This window comes from Ammodytes marinus, assembly GCF_949987685.1.
Source record: "Ammodytes marinus genome assembly, chromosome: 24".
Taxonomy (NCBI): Eukaryota; Metazoa; Chordata; class Actinopteri; order Uranoscopiformes; family Ammodytidae; genus Ammodytes; species Ammodytes marinus.
The window spans coordinates 3,911,800-3,932,403 of NC_137228.1; the positions used below are offsets into that span (position 1 = coordinate 3,911,800).

The 20,604-nt window shown below is 43.4% G+C and overlaps 1 protein-coding gene across 3 annotated transcripts in view; it reads left to right on the plus strand.

Moving 5' to 3' along the window:
* zranb3 (zinc finger, RAN-binding domain containing 3) overlaps positions 1–20,604 on the plus strand; it is a 75,012-nt gene that overhangs the window by 37,379 nt on the left and 17,029 nt on the right. For all 3 annotated transcript variants that reach the window (XM_080052757.1, XM_080052758.1, XM_080052759.1), the window contains exons 12-15: positions 605–769; positions 1,268–1,706; positions 7,574–7,831; positions 12,389–12,492. In XM_080052757.1, coding sequence (XP_079908883.1) covers positions 605–769; positions 1,268–1,706; positions 7,574–7,831; positions 12,389–12,492 — 966 coding nt within the window. The remainder of the gene's footprint in view (positions 1–604; positions 770–1,267; positions 1,707–7,573; positions 7,832–12,388; positions 12,493–20,604) is intronic.

Consider the following 20,604-nt stretch of genomic DNA (forward strand, 5'->3'; position numbering starts at 1 on the left):
ACAATCAACATTTTCAAACAATTCAGAAGGTCCCTATATAACCCCCACCCCCCGCTAATCAGTTCATTGACAATTGTCCGTGTGTGACATGATGACGTCACCACTAAGGTGCGCTTCTTTTTTAGCACTTTTAAAGCTGCAACAAAGCATTCATTGATGTCACATGTAACTAGAATGAGGGGGGAAAAGACATATATGACAAAGATACCTGGATAATGATCAATTTAATCGAATGCGATCGCGCGTATATGGGCTATAACGCTAGCTTGTTGGATCAGTTGATACATGAGGGATAAAGCATCACAAACAACTGATGGGCTTTTTCGCCAATCTCGCAGTACATGTGTGCCTAGTAAAATATGCAGCTTTATATACTTTATGCATACATGTGTGAGAAAAAAAAAAAGTTTGACATTGACGTGTGACGTGAGAGCAAGCTCTTGGGGCTCCTTTGCGTCAATACTCCCCATATGTCAAGATAAGCAATTAAAAGCTCTTCTATTTGTTTTCTCTTCAGCTGCTCATTATGGAACAAAGATGAAGTTTGGAGAACATGAAAGCAGAGGAAAGTGTTGTGTGTATGTAAATGTGCATTGTCCTTCAGGAAACAGTGACTGGCAGCACTTTGAATGGTAGGAAGGAGTACCTCAAGGCAGACGAAGGAGATAAAGACAAATGGGACTTCCTCAACTTTGCCGATGCGTGGACACCCAGCGAGATGGCCCTGTCTTCGGGGGACAACGTTAAAGAAGACCTTTTCTTCACCCATGTGAGAATCAAGATCTCCTCACAAATATAGTAGAATGACTGTTTTTATTTGAAATTTCTTTTAGTGTAATTCCCCCTGATTTTTTTGATTTTTTCAAAACGGTTACACAACACATTTGTACATGAATTTACCTTGATAAAGTCCTTGAACAGGGGGAAGGATCCAGAGTGTGAATACTTTGTATAGACCAAACCCCTACTTGAGAACAATTGCAATATTTCAAAACCAAGATTACCCTTGGAGTGGAGTAACCATGGTAATGTTGTGATAGCTTTTTTTTCTCATTTAAATTTAAAAAAAAAAATAAAAATAAAGATAATAACCTAAGAGCTTGTGTACATTGAAATGATACTGCATATATCTGAGGTTTGGGAGATGAAATATATATTGTGTTTCCAAGCGTAACATGATTTAGATGCTTGTAAGACGGTCTTTCTCTCATATAACTGTGTATCACGATGGGAATAACTAACTTTTTCGCCTCTCTTTGTTACTTAGTTTGAGAAGGAGAAGCAGCACGACATCCGCTCCTTCTTCTCCCCGGGCTCGGGCAAGGAGAAGAAACGGAAGAGGACAGAAGAGGCCGGGGATACGTCTATGTCCATCTGCTCTGAGAAAAGAGACCAAGAAGTGGAGGGCCAAAATGGCAGCCCCGACACACCCGACCTGGACTTCTCCCCACAGCTGAAGAGGCTGCGCACGCCGCGGCCCAGCCCCAGCCCCGGGGCTCGATCGGCGGGGAAGCGAAGGAGGTCGGTGGGGGGTGTGTCTGGAAGTCCTGGCACCCTGGTCTCCTTCATGGCCCCGCGGAAGCTGTCCGAGCCTGCCCCCCCTGCTGTGAAGTGGAACTGTGGAGCCTGCACCTACGCCAACAGCGGCCTGCTGCCTTACTGCGAGATGTGCGAATTCCCACGCCCTTCCCCTAGTGACTGCTCAGGTAGGATTAACCAACAAGTAATGACAAAACTGTCCCGCTTTTGTGTTCCACTGTTTGTTCTATTATTGTCTCACAGACTCACACAGATTGCAAACTGGCTCCCATCGAGAACGAGACAGTAATTCCATCATCTGTCGCGTCAAAAATGAAGACGCACCTTCAGCTGCCATCTCCTCATTGCTCCCTTTTTCCCCCTCCCGTCAATATCAATGGCAGCAGTCTGTTGACATAATACTTTTGAACAGCAGTTCAGATTTCACCAGATGGTGATGCGTGATAGCGGGGGGAGGGAAAAAGATGGAGGCAGGCATTGCCAGGGTCTGAAATAGCTCGGAGAATATTGTCTATCTCGCTTTCTCTCTCTCTGCGAGATGACAAGGACACAGTATAATTCTCACCTGTCAGGCTGAGAGAGAGAGAGAGAGAGAGAGAGAGAGAGAGAGAGAGAGAGAGAGAGAGAGAGAGAACAGGCGCTCTACCGCTATTTCTGCAAACGTCTCACACAAAGTTGGGTGGGAGAAAAGTTGTGCCAGGCTCTAGCTGATATCTCTGACAGCCTGTGATTGTATCTGCTGGTAAAAAGGGAGTAGGGGAGGTGAGTGCGTATGACCTGGCAGGCTGTAGGTCCACGCTATCTCTAAATGTCTGAGTTGGTTTAGAATAATAGTGAATAAAAAAAGATAGTCCAAAAGTCAATGAAGTTTTTCAGCAGCAGTGACATTTAACCGGCGTTAGTGTGAGTGCTTTTTTTAAAGGCAGGATTTTTAAAGTCGGCATTGGTCTTGACGCACACAAGTGACGGTGCTGGGTTTGACGCACGTTAGATCACTGTCCACGCATTGCTCACACACAGGCACAGGCACACACACACACACGCACACGCGTTGGACACACACACACTTAATAAGGTGATGACTGCTCAACACCAGAACTACTGTACTTGAAGTGTTATTCACAGCCCCATTCTTCCAGTTGTATTGAAAATGAAACAGTTGGAGTCAAGTGGATCAGCTAAAATTGAAGGAAAATAAGCAGTAAACTTGCCAGAGGTTAAAGGTGCAGTGTGTAATATGACATCATCAAGAAAGTTCTACAAAGTTCTAGAATGCAACGCTCTCTGGGTAACCCCAACTCTTTTGAATAATATCAGAAGCTACAGTGGCCTTCAAGGACAAGAACAATTCTAAATTTTAAACAATGCACCTGATGACATTCCAACTATGACACTTTCAAGATGGCGGCACTAGGCCTTGGTCCAAAATATGAAGAAATATGGACATATATGAGACCCTTTCTAAGGGAAAAATAAATAATTCAAATAATTTTTTCAGCTATCATGCACTAAATTAAATGTACTTATGGATATTATAATTACTTTCTACAAAATCTGCTAGGAAATAAAACCCAAAATTCTACACACTGCAGGTTTTAAAAAAAAGTTGAGTTTACCAAACATTTCCAAAAAATGATGTCAATTTCAGAGATATTCAAAAGTCCTTTTCTGAGAACAAAGAATGGAATTGAAAGTTAGTACAAGTGGCCAACTTTAGTTGATGACTTCCAGACCCCCTGTCTGTTTTACTACACCCTCTCAAGCATTATGTGGACTATATTGCACTGCAGGAAGCGGTGTATTGCTGTTATTGCTAGATTAGATAGATAAGATAAATTATTTTAATTGTAGAGCACATTGAGACACTAAACTGCGTATTTTGCAATAAAAACTGGAAAATGGAAGTTTTGTAAAGCTTTCGACCGGTTCTCAAAGTTGATGGTGGTTTTGGAGTCAGCAAGAAATAAAGGACTTTCTGCTGTCAACTCAATGAGCAGATCTATAGGTATTCATGTAGCTAGTTAGCTGGACAGACAGACAGACCAATAGACAGACAAAATAACTTACCCTAAGTACTGTAAGTATAGGGCAAATATTGGTCATGGAAGTGATGCCAGTGGTGCACTTAATAACACACACAGACCAAACAACCAGTAGGCTACCTCAGACTTTGAGCGCAAAAACACACACACACACACACACACACACACACACACACACACACACACACACACACACACACACACACACACACACACACACACACACACACACACACACCCAGACTCATTTCATCATTTCATGCGGAGCTGCGGCAGATGCTTGATAACTATTCAGCAATCGCACTCTCATTCTTTTCTTTCTTTGTCACCGGCGCCACTCTGCATTCACATCAGCAGCCTGTGTCAGCTCGCTATAGCTAGACACAGAGAGGAGAAAAGGTGGGGGGGGGGGGATTTAACAGCCCTGTTAAATTTATAAATGGCAGACTGTGCCGAGAAATAACAACTGTATTTACGGAAGGTATCTGTCTGAGTTTGGCGCGTGCCTGCGATCCTCTCAGCTCGGAAATGAATCAGGTCAGGAAAGATGTCATCCCGCCTTCCAAGAGCGACGATTGCTCACAAGTGAATGTGACAGAAGAACTTGTGTGACAAAGTGTGGCGCGAGTTTTGTCGCTGGTGTCGGCGAGATGATGTAGGAGAGGTTTACTGTACATCGACACTTGACGAAGGACAGCAAGGTTTCACACGCTTAAAGTAAAGGAAACAAAAAGAAGTATTGTGGGATTTTTTCACAGTGGATTTGAGCAGCATGCCAGACATACAGCAGCTTGATAGTTTGATGTAGAGCACAGCAGTGGTAGGTTAGAAGCCTCAAGCCAAATGCCAAAAAGGGACAAATTGACCACCTGCGCTAACGCTAAGGCCCTTTCCCCATTAGCTACCGTTGCTACGTCTGTTAAGCTTCAACTTTTGGTCTTAGAATTTCACACGGAAGTAAACAAAATCATCTTCTCTTTTTTTCAGTTTCTTCTAGCGCTGAGTAGCTTAACGAACGCTAACATAGCTTAACGATAGCTCCATTTTAAACCATTCTTTTAACTTGTGCCGTTTGCCCCTTTTTGAAAGGCTCACAAAAAGCGCTTTGTCATGTTGAGAAGTTCATAGCTCGACAGGCCTGCCCTTTGCGTAGCTACAGTTGCTAAGCTATGATGGATCAGTTGCTGTACAGTTTAGCAAATTGGGGGAAATTGGGATCAAATTTCTTTAAAAAAAATGGTGTATCGTCTGTTTTATTTTTTTTAAAGGAATATTTCACCCATACGGAACCCACGTTCTATCATTATAAAATCCGCGATTATAATATAATGATTTCCTCAGTCTTCCCTTGGCCCAGCTGTCCTGTTAATCCCAACCCTACATTTTCCCCAGTGAGACCATAAAAACACTCTTTATACCTTTTCTCAGGCTAGGATGAACCGATTTCTAAAATGTTTGCACATTTATACGTCATATGGATCTCGGAGTTCAATACGCCTTCATATTTCCGCCGGCGAAGGAGCTCTTTAAGGAGACACTGTGGTCAGACACTGAAGGCCAATGCTTCTCATATAACTGCCCACGGAAAACAATATCACAATATTCCAGGTGTTGAACAACATCGACAGCTTTCATTAATTGGACACAAATTGAATCAGGGTTGCCGCTGTATCGTCGGTAATGGAGTAAAGTGTTTTTTAATCAAACTGTCATGGATTATAAGCTCTTTTTCTGTGATAGGGTTTGGCGTGTGGGTTTGGTTTGTATAACCCGGCCATTCTGCAGCCAGTAAACAAGCAAGTGTATGCATAACCAGTTCCAGCTCGAACCGGTGTTTTTGCAGCTTTCTCTTTTTCTTTTTTGTTATTTTTTTTTTTTCAAGCCGAGAGCGTGGGCGCACATTTCAGTTCGTCACCCCGTTTCGCTGGTAGACCCGCAATTTGTGTCTCTACAGCACCGTACTGTGAGAGATACAGGGACAAAGGGCAATTTGGTTATCTCCCCGGCCCTCTCCACTAGCACTCTGTCCTTGTCCTGATTTTTTTTTTTTTTTTTTTTTTGGGATTTCACAACAACAAAGTCCAGGCGAAATCTTTAACCAGTCTGATAACCTACAGTATCAAGAGCACCCAGTACTTTTCTCTCTTCTTTGATACTTTGTGTCACTGAAGAAGCTTTTCCTGCTTCATTTAACCACTGGAGTGTGTGTGTGTGTGTGTGTGTGTGTGTGTGTGTGTGTGTGTGTGTGTGTGTGTGTGTGTGTGTGTTTTTTTCTTTGTATAAATTCTCATTGGCGTGTAGGATCACACGCTTTTTGAATGTGTTTCCGTGTAGTAGCGTGTTTGTCTGCATTTGGAACTCAATTTTGGAACATCATCAAGTCAAGCCACTACAGATATAATGGGGACCCTGATTCCTGTGTGTGTGTGTGTGTGTGTGTGTGTGTGTGTGTGATGGGAGGGAGGGGGGGGAGAGAGAACAAGGTTTAGGGTTGAGTGGTGAAGTCGAAAGCACGGCCCTTGTAGGATTTCCCCCGTTAACATGTTCCTCGGTAAGGGACAGCTTAACACAAATTGAGCCGTCTCTCTCGGCTTGTTAGCTGCGTTAGTGTGTGTGTGTGTGTGGGGTGGGAGTGCGGGGGGTGGGAGGGGGGCAGGAGCCTGGAGACTGGGTTGACATTTGAGGAGAGCCGACTAGAGGCTGGCCTTTTTTTTTTGAAGGTAACAAGCCACAGAGCGCCATGGATCACTAATTAGCCCCGTGGCGCCCACCGCAGTCTCACAACTTACTTGTCTTGTCTGGATTTCACACTTCGAGTTCGACAAATATATGTGAGAGAGAATATGATTCAAGTTGAACGGCGGAAAAAAGGAAATTGTGCTGCGCTACCTGTGAAGAAGTCTTACTTAGACTGAAAGTGACATTAACACTGTTTTTTTTTTTTAAATAATTGTCATATCATAATAACCACTCAGACAGTGAACCCATTAACAACTCAAAACTATCCTTTTTAATATTGTTGGAGTCTTGTGAATGGCAGTGGAGTCATCCTGTGCGCACCATTAACATTTTCGCGGCTTGGATTTCCGCTTGATTTACGACGTGAGGTATTTTGAATGAAAATCAATCATGAATGGTTTAGGAGTGGTAGAGTGAGCTGGACGGCCGCTCACGTATATGTAGTAAGGCTTGTTTCTTTTAAAAGCGGGACATTTTATTGGCTGTCGACAAATATAGTGGGAAAAAAAAAAGAAAATATGACAAGAACTGAATTCATTCTCCTGCCAAAATATACATTTCGGCAAGGCTCTAAAGGCTAAAATATCCTCAATAGTGTGGACTTTCAATTGTTGGTCGATATATAGCAGCTTTTAGTTTTCATGCACCAAATCTCTGGAACAAACTCCCAGAGAACTTGAGGTCTGCTGCAACTCTCAGCTCTTTTAAATCAAGTCTGAAGAATTTTCTGTTTCCATTTTAACCTGTCATTTTTGTTTTATATAAATGTTATTCATTCGCTTTTAAATGTTTTATTCATTCGCTTTTCTGATGTGTGTTGTGTATTTTAATCTTGCCCCTGTAAAGCACTTTGAGTGGCCTTGTGTCTGAATTGTGCTATATAAATAAACTTGCCTTGCCTTGCCTTGCCTAGAGTCAATGATTTCAGTAGAACAATGTCTCTGTGCATGTAGGGTGTGTTGATACATCCCACTCTACCTCCCCTGCTAATGTCTATGGCTTAAAAAGATTGTCAGTAAAGGACTAATGAGCCGTATTGAGTTTTCAGTTTCAAGTCATTTTGTCACTCTCTGTCACACTCCTCAGATGATGGATTTCCTCGCCGGGGGAATGGAACTCTTCAAAGTCTGATTACACTGTGCAACTACTCGGGCCAATAAAGTAATCCCTGTGTCTCTCTCTCCGTCTCTCTCTCTCTGTGTCTGTCTGTATGTCTCTCTCTCTCTCCTCTCCCTCCTTTTCTCTCTCCGCAGGCTCCGAGCCACCCAGGCCTCAGCGACCCCCCTCCACCAATCCGGAGCCGGCATGCGTCGTCCTCTCCGACAGCGAATCGGAAGTCCCGTCTCCGAAGTCGCGCAAAGGCAAACGGAGTGATGAGGAGGAGGAGGTGGAGAGGGAGGGAAGGGGGGATAAGCCTCCCAAAGACAAACAGAAAGAAGTGGAAGCAGAGGAGGAGGAGGAGAAGGAGGGCAAACAATCAGCGGGAGAGCGGGGTGACGTCCACACACAGGGTAATCTACGTCTGCTGCAATCTTCTCCCTTTTCATATCTAGGGAAATTGGCTGCTGCCACATTGTCACCTGCCCATATAACGCTGTTTAATATCATCACTTCAAACCAATAAGGGACTGTATATATGTGTTCCATATGTGGCTGGCTGGGCGTTATTATTGATACTATTATTAGCATTCTCGTTGGGGATTTTGCCTATTTTTGCACTTGGGAAAGCTACAGGGGATATTGAGTCAAACCTCTCACTAATCTCTCCACGCTGATTGGAGCAGCAAAACACACACACACACACACACACACACACACACACACACACACACACACACACACACACACACACACACACACACACACACAGTTTCCTCCCGACGCCAACTTTATCCCTGACACACAACCTGCCCCCCCCTAACCCCCCTCCACACACACACACACACACACACACACACACACACACACACACACACACACACACACACACACACACACACTAGGTCTGGGTTACATTGTGTACATGTCTGCACATCTTGAGAAGGGATGTGAAGAAACAAATTCCCAATTACTGTACACAGTGTGTAATATTGCAAAATGAGTGCCTGGTGTCTCAAAGGGATAAGCAAAGCAATAAATTGCGCTAATTACAAAGAACTAATTACAGTGTGTGTGTGTGTGTGCAATATGAAGAGCTCTTGAAATAGAAAATTAAAAACATACAAATTGCCAGACTAGCAAAGAGTCTAAGAAAAAGCCTTGCGACCCGGTGTTGTTTGCCTGTGGTAAAGTATGCAGGCATTGGGAGTCAGTGAAGGATGAAACAGACCTGGTGGCAGTTGAAGAAAAGCCGCTTTGTAGAATATTTGATTTAACATAGGCGGGGAACACGGGCCGTTAAGGTTTCCTAACAGGCAGGCTATCAACCCCCATTACCCTTTAATACCCTTTAAGATCCGCCGCGTGCAACAACTTGGCGGAATCCCTTTTTCTTTTTCCAAAGCCACACACATGCACGCACGCACGCACACGCACACACAAACACACACGCACGCACGCACGCACACACACACACACCCACACACCCTTTGACATCTATTAGTGGCCAGTGGTTGTAGAGTGGTTCATTTCCCGTCTCCCCCCTTCAACGGTGTAGGATTGAATCCCTGCAGAGCCTTTTGCACTCTGTAACCCCCCCCCTGCCCCCCCCCCCTTTCCTTCTACTTCTACCAGGTGAAGGAATACTAAAGGTGAGAGAAATGTCCGCTTTCAGTTAAGATTTAAAAAAATAAATCTAAAATAACTCTATTTAGACCGACTCCAAAGGGAGAGATAAAAGCTTCAGTGTGGATGTGAAATGGCAGCACTGAGGAGACACTGCTGGATACCTGGCCCCCGACCTCCCCTATGGACAGCCACTATTCCCTGGAGACAACTAATGAACCTCTATGTCTGTCTGTCTCTGTAGATAGACAGAGATATATATCTGTCTGTCTGTCTGTCTGTCTGTCTGTCTGTCTGTCTGTCTGTCTGTCTGTCTGTCTGTCTGTCTGTCTGTCTGTCTGTCTGTCTGTCTGTCTGTCTGTCTGCCTGCCTGCCTGCCTATCTATCTATCTATCTATCTATATATCTATCTATCTATCTATCTATCTATCTATCTATCTATCTATCTATCTATCTATCTATCTATCTGTCTGTCTGTCTGTCTGTCTGTCTGTCTGTCTGTCTGTCTGTCTGTCTGTCTGTCTGTCTGTCTGTCTGTCTGTCTGTCTGTCTGTCTGTCTGTCTGTCTGTCTGTCTGTCTGTCTGTCTGTCTGTCTGTCTGTCTGTCTGTCTGTCTGTCTGTCTGTCTGTCTGCCTGCCTATCTGTCTGTCTGTCTGTCTGTCTGTCTGTCTGTCTGTCTGTCTGTCTGTCTGTCTGTCTGTCTGTCTGTCTGTCTGTCTGTCTGTCTGTCTGTCTGTCTGTCTGTCTGTCTGTCTGTCTGTCTGTCTGTCTGTCTGTCTGTCTGTCTGTCTGTCTGTCTGTCTGTCTGTCTGTCTGTCTGTCTGTCTGTCTGTCTGCCTGCCTGCCTGCCTGCCTGCCTGCCTGCCTGCCTGCCTATCTATCTATCTATCTATCTATCTATCTATCTATCTATCTATCTATCTATCTATCTATCTATCTATCTATCTATCTATCTATCTATCTATCTATCTATCTATCTATCTATCTATCTATCTATCTATCTATCTATCTATCTATCTATCTATCTATCTATCTATCTATCTATCTATCTATCTATCTATCTATCTATCTATCTATCTATCTATCATCTATCTGTCTGTCTGTCTGTCTGTCTGTCTGTCTGTCTGTCTGTCTGTCTGTCTGTCTGTCTGTCTCCATGTATTTGTCTGCCTCTCTCTCCGTCTATCCATCCCGTTCCATTGGCGGGTCCTCAGTTTGTCAGTTCCGTGCCGTTGCCAGTCTGTGTGCGTCAGCGTGGGTTTCGCGGTGGCACACAGCGGTTGTCCAATAAAAGTGACCTATGGGGTCATGAGGAGCGCTGCCTAATGATCCCCCCCCCCTCTACCTGCACCCCCCCCCCTGCCAAACCACAGAGCTGTCGGGCCGCCCACACCTCTTGATTATTCTGAGATTACTTTCCCCTTCGCCGCACAGACAGGCAATCACTCCTCCTCCAACTCTCCTTCTCTCCCTCCGTGCTGTCCATCCCTCCATCCATCTGCATGACCAGGTTAGGTTAGTTCAAACATTGCAGCAGAATCGGCTGCTGCAAACCACCTCATACTTGAAATACTCAGAAAGAGTTTTTTTTTCTTTTTCTTTTATATTTCTTTCTTCTTTTCTTTCGATCCTGCAGTAGATGAGATGACTCAGTCCAATTAGGCGTTTGTTTTCTCTTCCCTCGCCGTAAAGAAATAACAGATAAATCCCTGGGGGTGTTTTGAAGGCACTGTTCATACTGTGTAAGTGACAGTCTAATAAGACGGCTTTGTAAGATGAATTGCCCCCATCGTATAAATGGCCCACTTAATGCAGCTGGCGCGTTCCGCCACTGCATACAGGGGAAAGGGGTAAAAAAAAAAAAAAACTGCTTACAACAAATATGGCGCAGAGATGCTGGCTTTCATTAAAGGGGCGGATAGATGGGACTTTTGCAAAATGTATTTTTTTTTAGTTCAGTACTGCACAATGCTTCCATCTGGTCATCTTGTTATTTATTTGTTTTTTGTTAAAGTGGCCCAATCCAGCTAAGGGTGAGAGCTTAACAGCGCATACAGGACCCAGGGGGAAATTGCACCTGTGAGGGGCGGACAACCATAAAATAAAATGAATGATGGAACATTTTTTTATTCCACCAGCTAAAGTTAACCTTAGCCTGGGAAGATTTCACTAGTAGCAACACACGCATTACTGCCACAGATTACACAATGTTAAGCATTTGTGATCGTAGCCCACCTTCAAAGCATGCTGGGAAGGATTTCTTTCCTCCAGTATGTTCCTCTGTCAGTCTACTCCTGAAGGTACGTAGCAAGTACAGAACATCAGCCTGTGTCATTATCCCACCCCCATTAGCAAGCCAAATCAAGACACACACACACACACACACACACAGTCATGGCAGACAACTGGCCAGGCGAAGTGATTTAAGGCGAGTATTATCAGAGTGTTATAGGTCATTGTCTAAATGAAGCGTGGTGGAGCAGCGGCGCTCTCATTTCCACCGGCTGACCTTTTGCTAGACGAGCGGCAGGATGAGCGAGCTACACGACTGACACTAACGACCCTCTCTCTCTCTCTCTCTCTCTCTCTCTCTCTCTCTCTCTCTCTCTCCGTCCTCCTCCATCTGTGACCGTTGTTTTTTTTCTTTCCGCTCCCTGGCTGCGTTTCCATCCTTTCGTTGGGGTTTGCGAAATTCTCGAGTGAAAGTTTTGAAAATCGAATCAAATTGGGAGCTTTTTCTTCCAAAGAAGTGAGCCCCCATCTACAGTATATTTGATCTGATATTGCCTATCATTAACGGTAATCGTAAAAAAGACAATTGCACAAACACTGAGATGTTTATTTTGGTATTTGGGCGACATTTTGGAGTAAAAATTTCCCAAACGCCCTTAGACCGCCACATGTAAGTCGTTTGTTCTAACGATCAATAGCGAAAATGTACTTCCATCGCTATTCAAATTAAGACGTCACACATTATTACTCAACAGTTTTCATTTCAGATGATATTATGGAGTCTTTCAAGGCAATATACTTAATGTAAGGTCTTTTTTTTCCAACATGTGATTCATATGAATGCACATTTGAATGTTCTTCCACAAATACTGCATCTCTTTCTTAATATCGTGCTCCGTGTAATAAGTCTCGGAAGCTGCAGGAGTCTAATGCCTCTGCTAGCCGTTGCATCACCAGAGGAGCAAACAGAGGCTAATTATGAGTCAATAATGCACACACACACACACACACACACACACACACACACACACACACACACACACACACACACACACACTGACTGGGTTTATATTAGTCAGCCCTATATCTCTCCCCTTCTCTCTCCCCACAGACACTAATGACGAGGGCTGTGATGGAGTTGACGCCCATCCCGTCTACCCTGGCCTGCAGTTCTGTGCCAGCCAGCACACAGACCGGATATATCTTTACTCCAAGGTACACTAACCCCACACCTCTGCCAGCACTTCATTGGGCAACATTGAATCAGGCTTGGACTCACATGGGGGCCAGACAAAGTTTAGTGAATGATGGTTTTTTCTTGAAGTAGTAGGTGCAGCAATAGGGAATGTTGATGTGTCCGTAGTTTTAAGTGTTCACATAGGCTGCGTTCTGATACCCACACGTTCTGCTATTTAGTATGCTAGATAAAATATTTAGTATGTCCCAAATCTTGTAGTCAGATTTATGCAAGCTTAAAAATACCCAGATGTCTACTAGATACGGGCCGAGATTCTTTAGTGTTGAAATCAGCATGCGATTTGGGGCGATTCTGACCCACAATCCGGTGCACACCAGAAGTGACGTCACATCGGAGTCTCCATATCAATACAAGCGGGGATGCGACGGATATAAAAGGCAAAAAGGCAAGATCAAGGCGCAATGTCATGATGAAATAAATAAGTAAAAGTATGTCCCAAGTGTAGCATACTGCATCCAGCTAGATTCTTTCTATGGGCAAACGTAGTGTGTAGAATAGAAAAAGAAAGTGTATGCGATTTGGAACGCAGGGTTAGTGTGTGTTATAGTCAAGAAAAAGCAGCAGGGTGGTTTAAAATACTTTTTGGAGGGAAAAGTGTTGTAAAAGGGGGTCAACTATATATGGATCCCTTCAAGGCTTTTCAAGCCCAAGTGCATTGCATCCTCCTTTTAGTAGTCCAAAGGTGAGGGCTAGCCAAGGTGCAATTATGAGCTAAAATACTAAATACACTATCTTAACTATTATCAGTAACTCATGTCAAAAGGTAGTGTTTTTCCCCTTCTGGTTTTCTATACTGTAGGTGACCTGCATTTACTCCATGAAGACACAAACAGTGCACAAGCTAAACACATAGCATATACTGTAGGCACGCCTGCAGTAAAGGAAACTGGGCCTGGAATACTCAAATGTTTAGACTGAGCAAGAGTGACCTATGGGGTCATGAGGAGCGCTGCCTAATGATCCCCCCCCCCTCTACCTGCACCCCCCCCCCTGCCAAACCACAGAGCTGTCGGGCCGCCCACACCTCTTGATTATTCTGAGATTACTTTCCCCTTCGCCGCACAGACAGGCAATCACTCCTCCTCCAACTCTCCTTCTCTCCCTCCGTGCTGTCCATCCCTCCATCCATCTGCATGACCAGGTTAGGTTAGTTCAAACATTGCAGCAGAATCGGCTGCTGCAAACCACCTCATACTTGAAATACTCAGAAAGAGTTTTTTTTTCTTTTTCTTTTATATTTCTTTCTTCTTTTCTTTCGATCCTGCAGTAGATGAGATGACTCAGTCCAATTAGGCGTTTGTTTTCTCTTCCCTCGCCGTAAAGAAATAACAGATAAATCCCTGGGGGTGTTTTGAAGGCACTGTTCATACTGTGTAAGTGACAGTCTAATAAGACGGCTTTGTAAGATGAATTGCCCCCATCGTATAAATGGCCCACTTAATGCAGCTGGCGCGTTCCGCCACTGCATACAGGGGAAAGGGGTAAAAAAAAAAAAAAACTGCTTACAACAAATATGGCGCAGAGATGCTGGCTTTCATTAAAGGGGCGGATAGATGGGACTTTTGCAAAATGTATTTTTTTTTAGTTCAGTACTGCACAATGCTTCCATCTGGTCATCTTGTTATTTATTTGTTTTTTGTTAAAGTGGCCCAATCCAGCTAAGGGTGAGAGCTTAACAGCGCATACAGGACCCAGGGGGAAATTGCACCTGTGAGGGGCGGACAACCATAAAATAAAATGAATGATGGAACATTTTTTTATTCCACCAGCTAAAGTTAACCTTAGCCTGGGAAGATTTCACTAGTAGCAACACACGCATTACTGCCACAGATTACACAATGTTAAGCATTTGTGATCGTAGCCCACCTTCAAAGCATGCTGGGAAGGATTTCTTTCCTCCAGTATGTTCCTCTGTCAGTCTACTCCTGAAGGTACGTAGCAAGTACAGAACATCAGCCTGTGTCATTATCCCACCCCCATTAGCAAGCCAAATCAAGACACACACACACACACACACACACAGTCATGGCAGACAACTGGCCAGGCGAAGTGATTTAAGGCGAGTATTATCAGAGTGTTATAGGTCATTGTCTAAATGAAGCGTGGTGGAGCAGCGGCGCTCTCATTTCCACCGGCTGACCTTTTGCTAGACGAGCGGCAGGATGAGCGAGCTACACGACTGACACTAACGACCCTCTCTCTCTCTCTCTCTCTCTCTCTCTCTCTCTCTCTCTCTCTCTCCGTCCTCCTCCATCTGTGACCGTTGTTTTTTTTCTTTCCGCTCCCTGGCTGCGTTTCCATCCTTTCGTTGGGGTTTGCGAAATTCTCGAGTGAAAGTTTTGAAAATCGAATCAAATTGGGAGCTTTTTCTTCCAAAGAAGTGAGCCCCCATCTACAGTATATTTGATCTGATATTGCCTATCATTAACGGTAATCGTAAAAAAGACAATTGCACAAACACTGAGATGTTTATTTTGGTATTTGGGCGACATTTTGGAGTAAAAATTTCCCAAACGCCCTTAGACCGCCACATGTAAGTCGTTTGTTCTAACGATCAATAGCGAAAATGTACTTCCATCGCTATTCAAATTAAGACGTCACACATTATTACTCAACAGTTTTCATTTCAGATGATATTATGGAGTCTTTCAAGGCAATATACTTAATGTAAGGTCTTTTTTTTCCAACATGTGATTCATATGAATGCACATTTGAATGTTCTTCCACAAATACTGCATCTCTTTCTTAATATCGTGCTCCGTGTAATAAGTCTCGGAAGCTGCAGGAGTCTAATGCCTCTGCTAGCCGTTGCATCACCAGAGGAGCAAACAGAGGCTAATTATGAGTCAATAATGCACACACACACACACACACACACACACACACACACACACACACACACACACACACACACACACACTGACTGGGTTTATATTAGTCAGCCCTATATTGAGTTGACTATATAGAGTTGACGCCCATCCCGTCTACCCTGGCCTGCAGTTCTGTGCCAGCCAGCACACAGACCGGATATATCTTTACTCCAAGGTACACTAACCCCACACCTCTGCCAGCACTTCATTGGGCAACATTGAATCAGGCTTGGACTCACATGGGGGCCAGACAAAGTTTAGTGAATGATGGTTTTTTCTTGAAGTAGTAGGTGCAGCAATAGGGAATGTTGATGTGTCCGTAGTTTTAAGTGTTCACATAGGCTGCGTTCTGATACCCACACGTTCTGCTATTTAGTATGCTAGATAAAATATTTAGTATGTCCCAAATCTTGTAGTCAGATTTATGCATGCTTAAAAATACCCAGATGTCTACTAGATACGGGCCGAGATTCTTTAGTGTTGAAATCAGCATGCGATTTGGGGCGATTCTGACCCACAATCCGGTGCACACCAGAAGTGACGTCACATCGGAGTCTCCATATCAATACAAGCGGGGATGCGACGGATATAAAAGGCAAAAAGGCAAGATCAAGGCGCAATGTCATGATGAAATAAATAAGTAAAAGTATGTCCCAAGTGTAGCATACTGCATCCAGCTAGATTCTTTCTATGGGCAAACGTAGTGTGTAGAATAGAAAAAGAAAGTGTATGCGATTTGGAACGCAGGGTTAGTGTGTGTTATAGTCAAGAAAAAGCAGCAGGGTGGTTTAAAATACTTTTTGGAGGGAAAAGTGTTGTAAAAGGGGGTCAACTATATATGGATCCCTTCAAGGCTTTTCAAGCCCAAGTGCATTGCATCCTCCTTTTAGTAGTCCAAAGGTGAGGGCTAGCCAAGGTGCAATTATGAGCTAAAATACTAAATACACTATCTTAACTATTATCAGTAACTCATGTCAAAAGGTAGTGTTTTTCCCCTTCTGGTTTTCTATACTGTAGGTGACCTGCATTTACTCCATGAAGACACAAACAGTGCACAAGCTAAACACATAGCATATACTGTAGGCACGCCTGCAGTAAAGGAAACTGGGCCTGGAATACTCAAATGTTTAGACTGAGCAAGAGTGAAAGCCCTGCAAACTTCCCTTCAAGTATAAACCTTTGTCTTAAAACGCTGATATCATGGCACTGGATTATTCAATTTCAAATCAATATTTTCTGCCGTTATTTGACTAAAAAGAGTGCAAACCATTCTTGCGTAGCTCCTAACTGTTTCTAGCCGGAGCTGTTTTTACTTTTCTATATGAAAGTGTCGGATGTAATAATTCCTATTTTAGGTCTCAAGGTAACACGTATAAGTGCAACTGAAAGGCCATGCAGAGAGTTTTCATTCCCACTTTGGGTTTTAGTTCCTCCGCCTGTGTGTCATATTCAACAGAGCAGTGAAGAAAAAAACATTATAAATTATACATTTTTTGTAGAAGTGAAACTCAATGAGATCAATTAATTGCTCGGATTTATATAGCGCTTTTTTGGAGGTCGCTCAAAGACAATCCTTTCTTTATCAAGACAGAGCTAGAAGAAAAAAAACTTCAAGTTTTATAAATAAGAGGCATCACGCTTCTGTCACGTATTGCCAATTAGCAAACGAGGACAGATGTGAGGACGTGATTCCAGGCGACATTAGGACGGTTAAAGAATAGATACAATTGTCTTGAACTAATTGAAAAGAGTTTGCAAATGATCCCTGCCAGAAGTCGCATGGCAACCGGAAAACAACTTGGATGAGGAGAAAAACACGCTGTAATGTGTCATTATATGTTCAGCGCCGTATGGGAAAAAAAAAAAACCCACACAGGATTACTTGAATAAACTTGATGCTTGACACTGACCCTCATTCCCCTCCTGTCTATTACATTGTCGTTTTTTTTCTTTTCGTTTCTCCGAGATTGATCGGAGGCTGTGCTGTGAAATGGGTGGAAAAGAAAAGCTCTTCGGATCCATTCACATTTCAATACAAATTGAAAGGTTTAGGAATTAACCCGAAAGGATTACCGATTACGATCCGATTTCATACAGTATGTGTGATGCACTTCATTTTATATGGATTATAAAGGTGCAGTCTACCCATTTCACATGTTGAAATCAGTTTCCTTATCATGCGAAGTGCTGCTCAGCCCCTAAAAATGTTCTCTCTTACATTCTTTGTGGGTGGGAACTTGAAATGTGCAGTTGCTCATTTGAACCAATCAGGATCGAGACTCTTGGCTACATAAGGTCAATACCGGATTAGAGACTCAAAGTTTGGTTATCTTGCCTTTTGAGAGCCCCTTTAAATAATGCTCTTTCCTTTTTTCTTTTCTTTGTCTTTTTTTAAACCTTTATGTATACAGGTAAATCCCATTGAGACCGGAGACTCTTTTACAAGGGAGACCTGTCCCCATTTACACGTTACCATTCACATACACAGATAGCAGGCTAACTATCGACATTCACACGAGGCAAGGTGGGTAAAGTGTCTTGCCCAAGGACACAACAACCATGACACAAGTGGATCAAACCGCCAACCTTGGTCTGACAGTGTAAAAATAAATGGCTGATGTAATGACCTTAAATATAACTGAAAACCTTTCTGCCATGGCGATGAAAGACAGTAAGAGCAGTGGCAGAGCACTCCGGGCCGCATAGGGGACGAGAGGGGTTTCAATCAGCCGTGAAATGTGCAGAAATCCTCTTAAGAGCCAGCCGGGGCCGGTGGTTCATTTTGAAAGAGCTGACCAAGGGGGTTGGCAAACAAATCAACCAATCAGGAATCAGGATGCACTTTTAGAATGCACTGCAGACAGCTTGCCTTTTGTGCCAAGACAGTCTTAGGTGTCATTCGGATAATGGAGTAAAATGTTCTTTCGGACGCTTTTGTTTATGAACTCCTATAGAAGAAAAAGACAAGAGTATGGTTTAACCCAGGCCTGGCTTTGATTACACCCCCCCCATGCATTGCTTAGCCCTCCTCTTTTGAAAGGTCCCACTTGCCAGCAGACCTCTGTATTGATCGGTCTATGCTTATTCAAACGGCCATTTTCTTTCATTCATAAGGGATCAGATAAAAAAAGGAAGAGAGACCAAAGCACCGTAAACTGAATCAACGATGGAATATTACCACCGACGGCAATAGACAAGTGTCATGTAGCTTACGCACGAGGGGCCTGAGATGGATAAGCCGAGGAGATAAATGTCCCCCGCTGTCGTTTAAATGATAAACTGTAGGAATTAGGCTGTCAGCGGGGGGAGGGGGGGGGATAATCCCGAACCGGGGCGTATATAATTCACACAAGGACACACACACACACACACACACACACACACACACACACACACACACACACACTCTCATCGAAGGCAGATTTGTCACCAGGGTTTCAATGAGAAATATTGAGAGTATTAGCAACTTTTATGTCTGTCCTCTCCGCCCATCAATTTTTTTTTTTGTGAGCGAGGATTTCCCTGGTTTCGGAGCCCCTCAGGTGGTTTAACACAGACAATGCATTATGTCCAGCTAAACTTGTTGCGAAATCCGACTCTCCCCCATATTTTGCAGGGGGGGGGGGGGGCGGGGGGCTCATTATGTAGTCATATGTGATTTGATTGTTATATGATTTTGGAAAACGAGGCCCCCCCTCCCATTATGAATTTCTATATTTCTTCTAACTCACGAGCTTGTCATATATGCATGGGATAGTACCGATGTCTCCCCGCGCCACTGAGCAGCTTTCATAGGAATGAATGGGCGCCATGTTTTAATATGGTGTTCTTTTTTTTGTTATAATATGTCCATGGATAGTACACCTCTCTATCTGGAGAGCTGCTACAACCATTCCCCTGACTCTGCATGCTATTTATTTGACCATCATCCAAATAAACACAGCACAGGGAAAAAAAAAAAAAAAAAAAGCCATAATGTTGATTTGTATCTTCCAAATCCATCCATCCATCCAGCAGGTATTAACCTTTAAAACCAGATCCTGTCTGCTGTCTATCCTAAAATCCCAATGCTAGCCTTTTTACCTTGATTCAGTGGTCAGCCTCTTTCCTCATGATTGTCTTGGCACCATCACTGTCTGTTGCCGTGAATTCAAGACAGAGAGTTAAGTGGCTTCTCAGGCTGCAGGCAGTAGTGTGCGCTAATGAAGCATTAATAATAACTGGAGAAAATGTTCCTTTTTATTGTGGTTATTTTTACTTTTCTAACAGTGATCATGCCGTTACCTCCAAGCTGCTGGCGATGTGATAATTACCCATAATCCTGCTGAGGTGCATTCCATCGTCGCTATATGAAAATCTTCCTCTTGTATACTACTTCTAGATATTCCTCGTTATTTTTTTGTGGTACGAATGCGGCACGCGCTGCTGTCACAAGAGGAGCATTGTGTTCAAAGTGGTGAACATACATTAGTACAAAAGAGGGCAGCAGAAAAAAAACTATAGAGACAACAAGCTCCTTGGTTACCACCGGGATTACCATGGCAACCAATAAAGAATGGAGAGAAAAAAAAGGATAGAAAAAGAAGTGTGGCTAAATGACAAAAACGTTTAAATTGTATTGTAATTGTATTTAAGTTCTGCAAGTTGGCCATTAAAACATGTCATTGCCTATAGCTTATGCCTATGGTATGCCTGTAGTTAGGGTGCAGTACACAATTATACTAATTGCATGTTCTTTAGGTCCCTCATCATAGAGTGACAGGATCAAATAGCTTCCCATAGGTTCAGCTTCATTTGCTACAATCAAGGTTTCTCAAATTTAAAAACAGTGATAGCCGTTCAAAATATTAATTCAAAATATTTCAGCCAGGTTGCTAGCTACAACTAAAACATATGCAGCAATTCAGACATAGAAAAAAAGAGAATAATTGTAGTCAAAATATCATAGACATTGGCTTTTGCATTATTTGATAGCGTCATTGAGGCCTTGTTTGCGATCCCATGCCTCCTCTTTGTTTTTGCCGCTGCGTTATGTAAGCACATAACATGAGCCTGGCATGTATTCCCATCAGCTTTCATTTTCATTCACTCATTGAAAGCACACGGAGCAAGTAAAGAAAAACATGCGTGGTTGTGTTTGTTTGTTTGCTTTGGTTGACTCAGCGAGCATATTCCCACGTTCCCACCAAATGTTTGGGT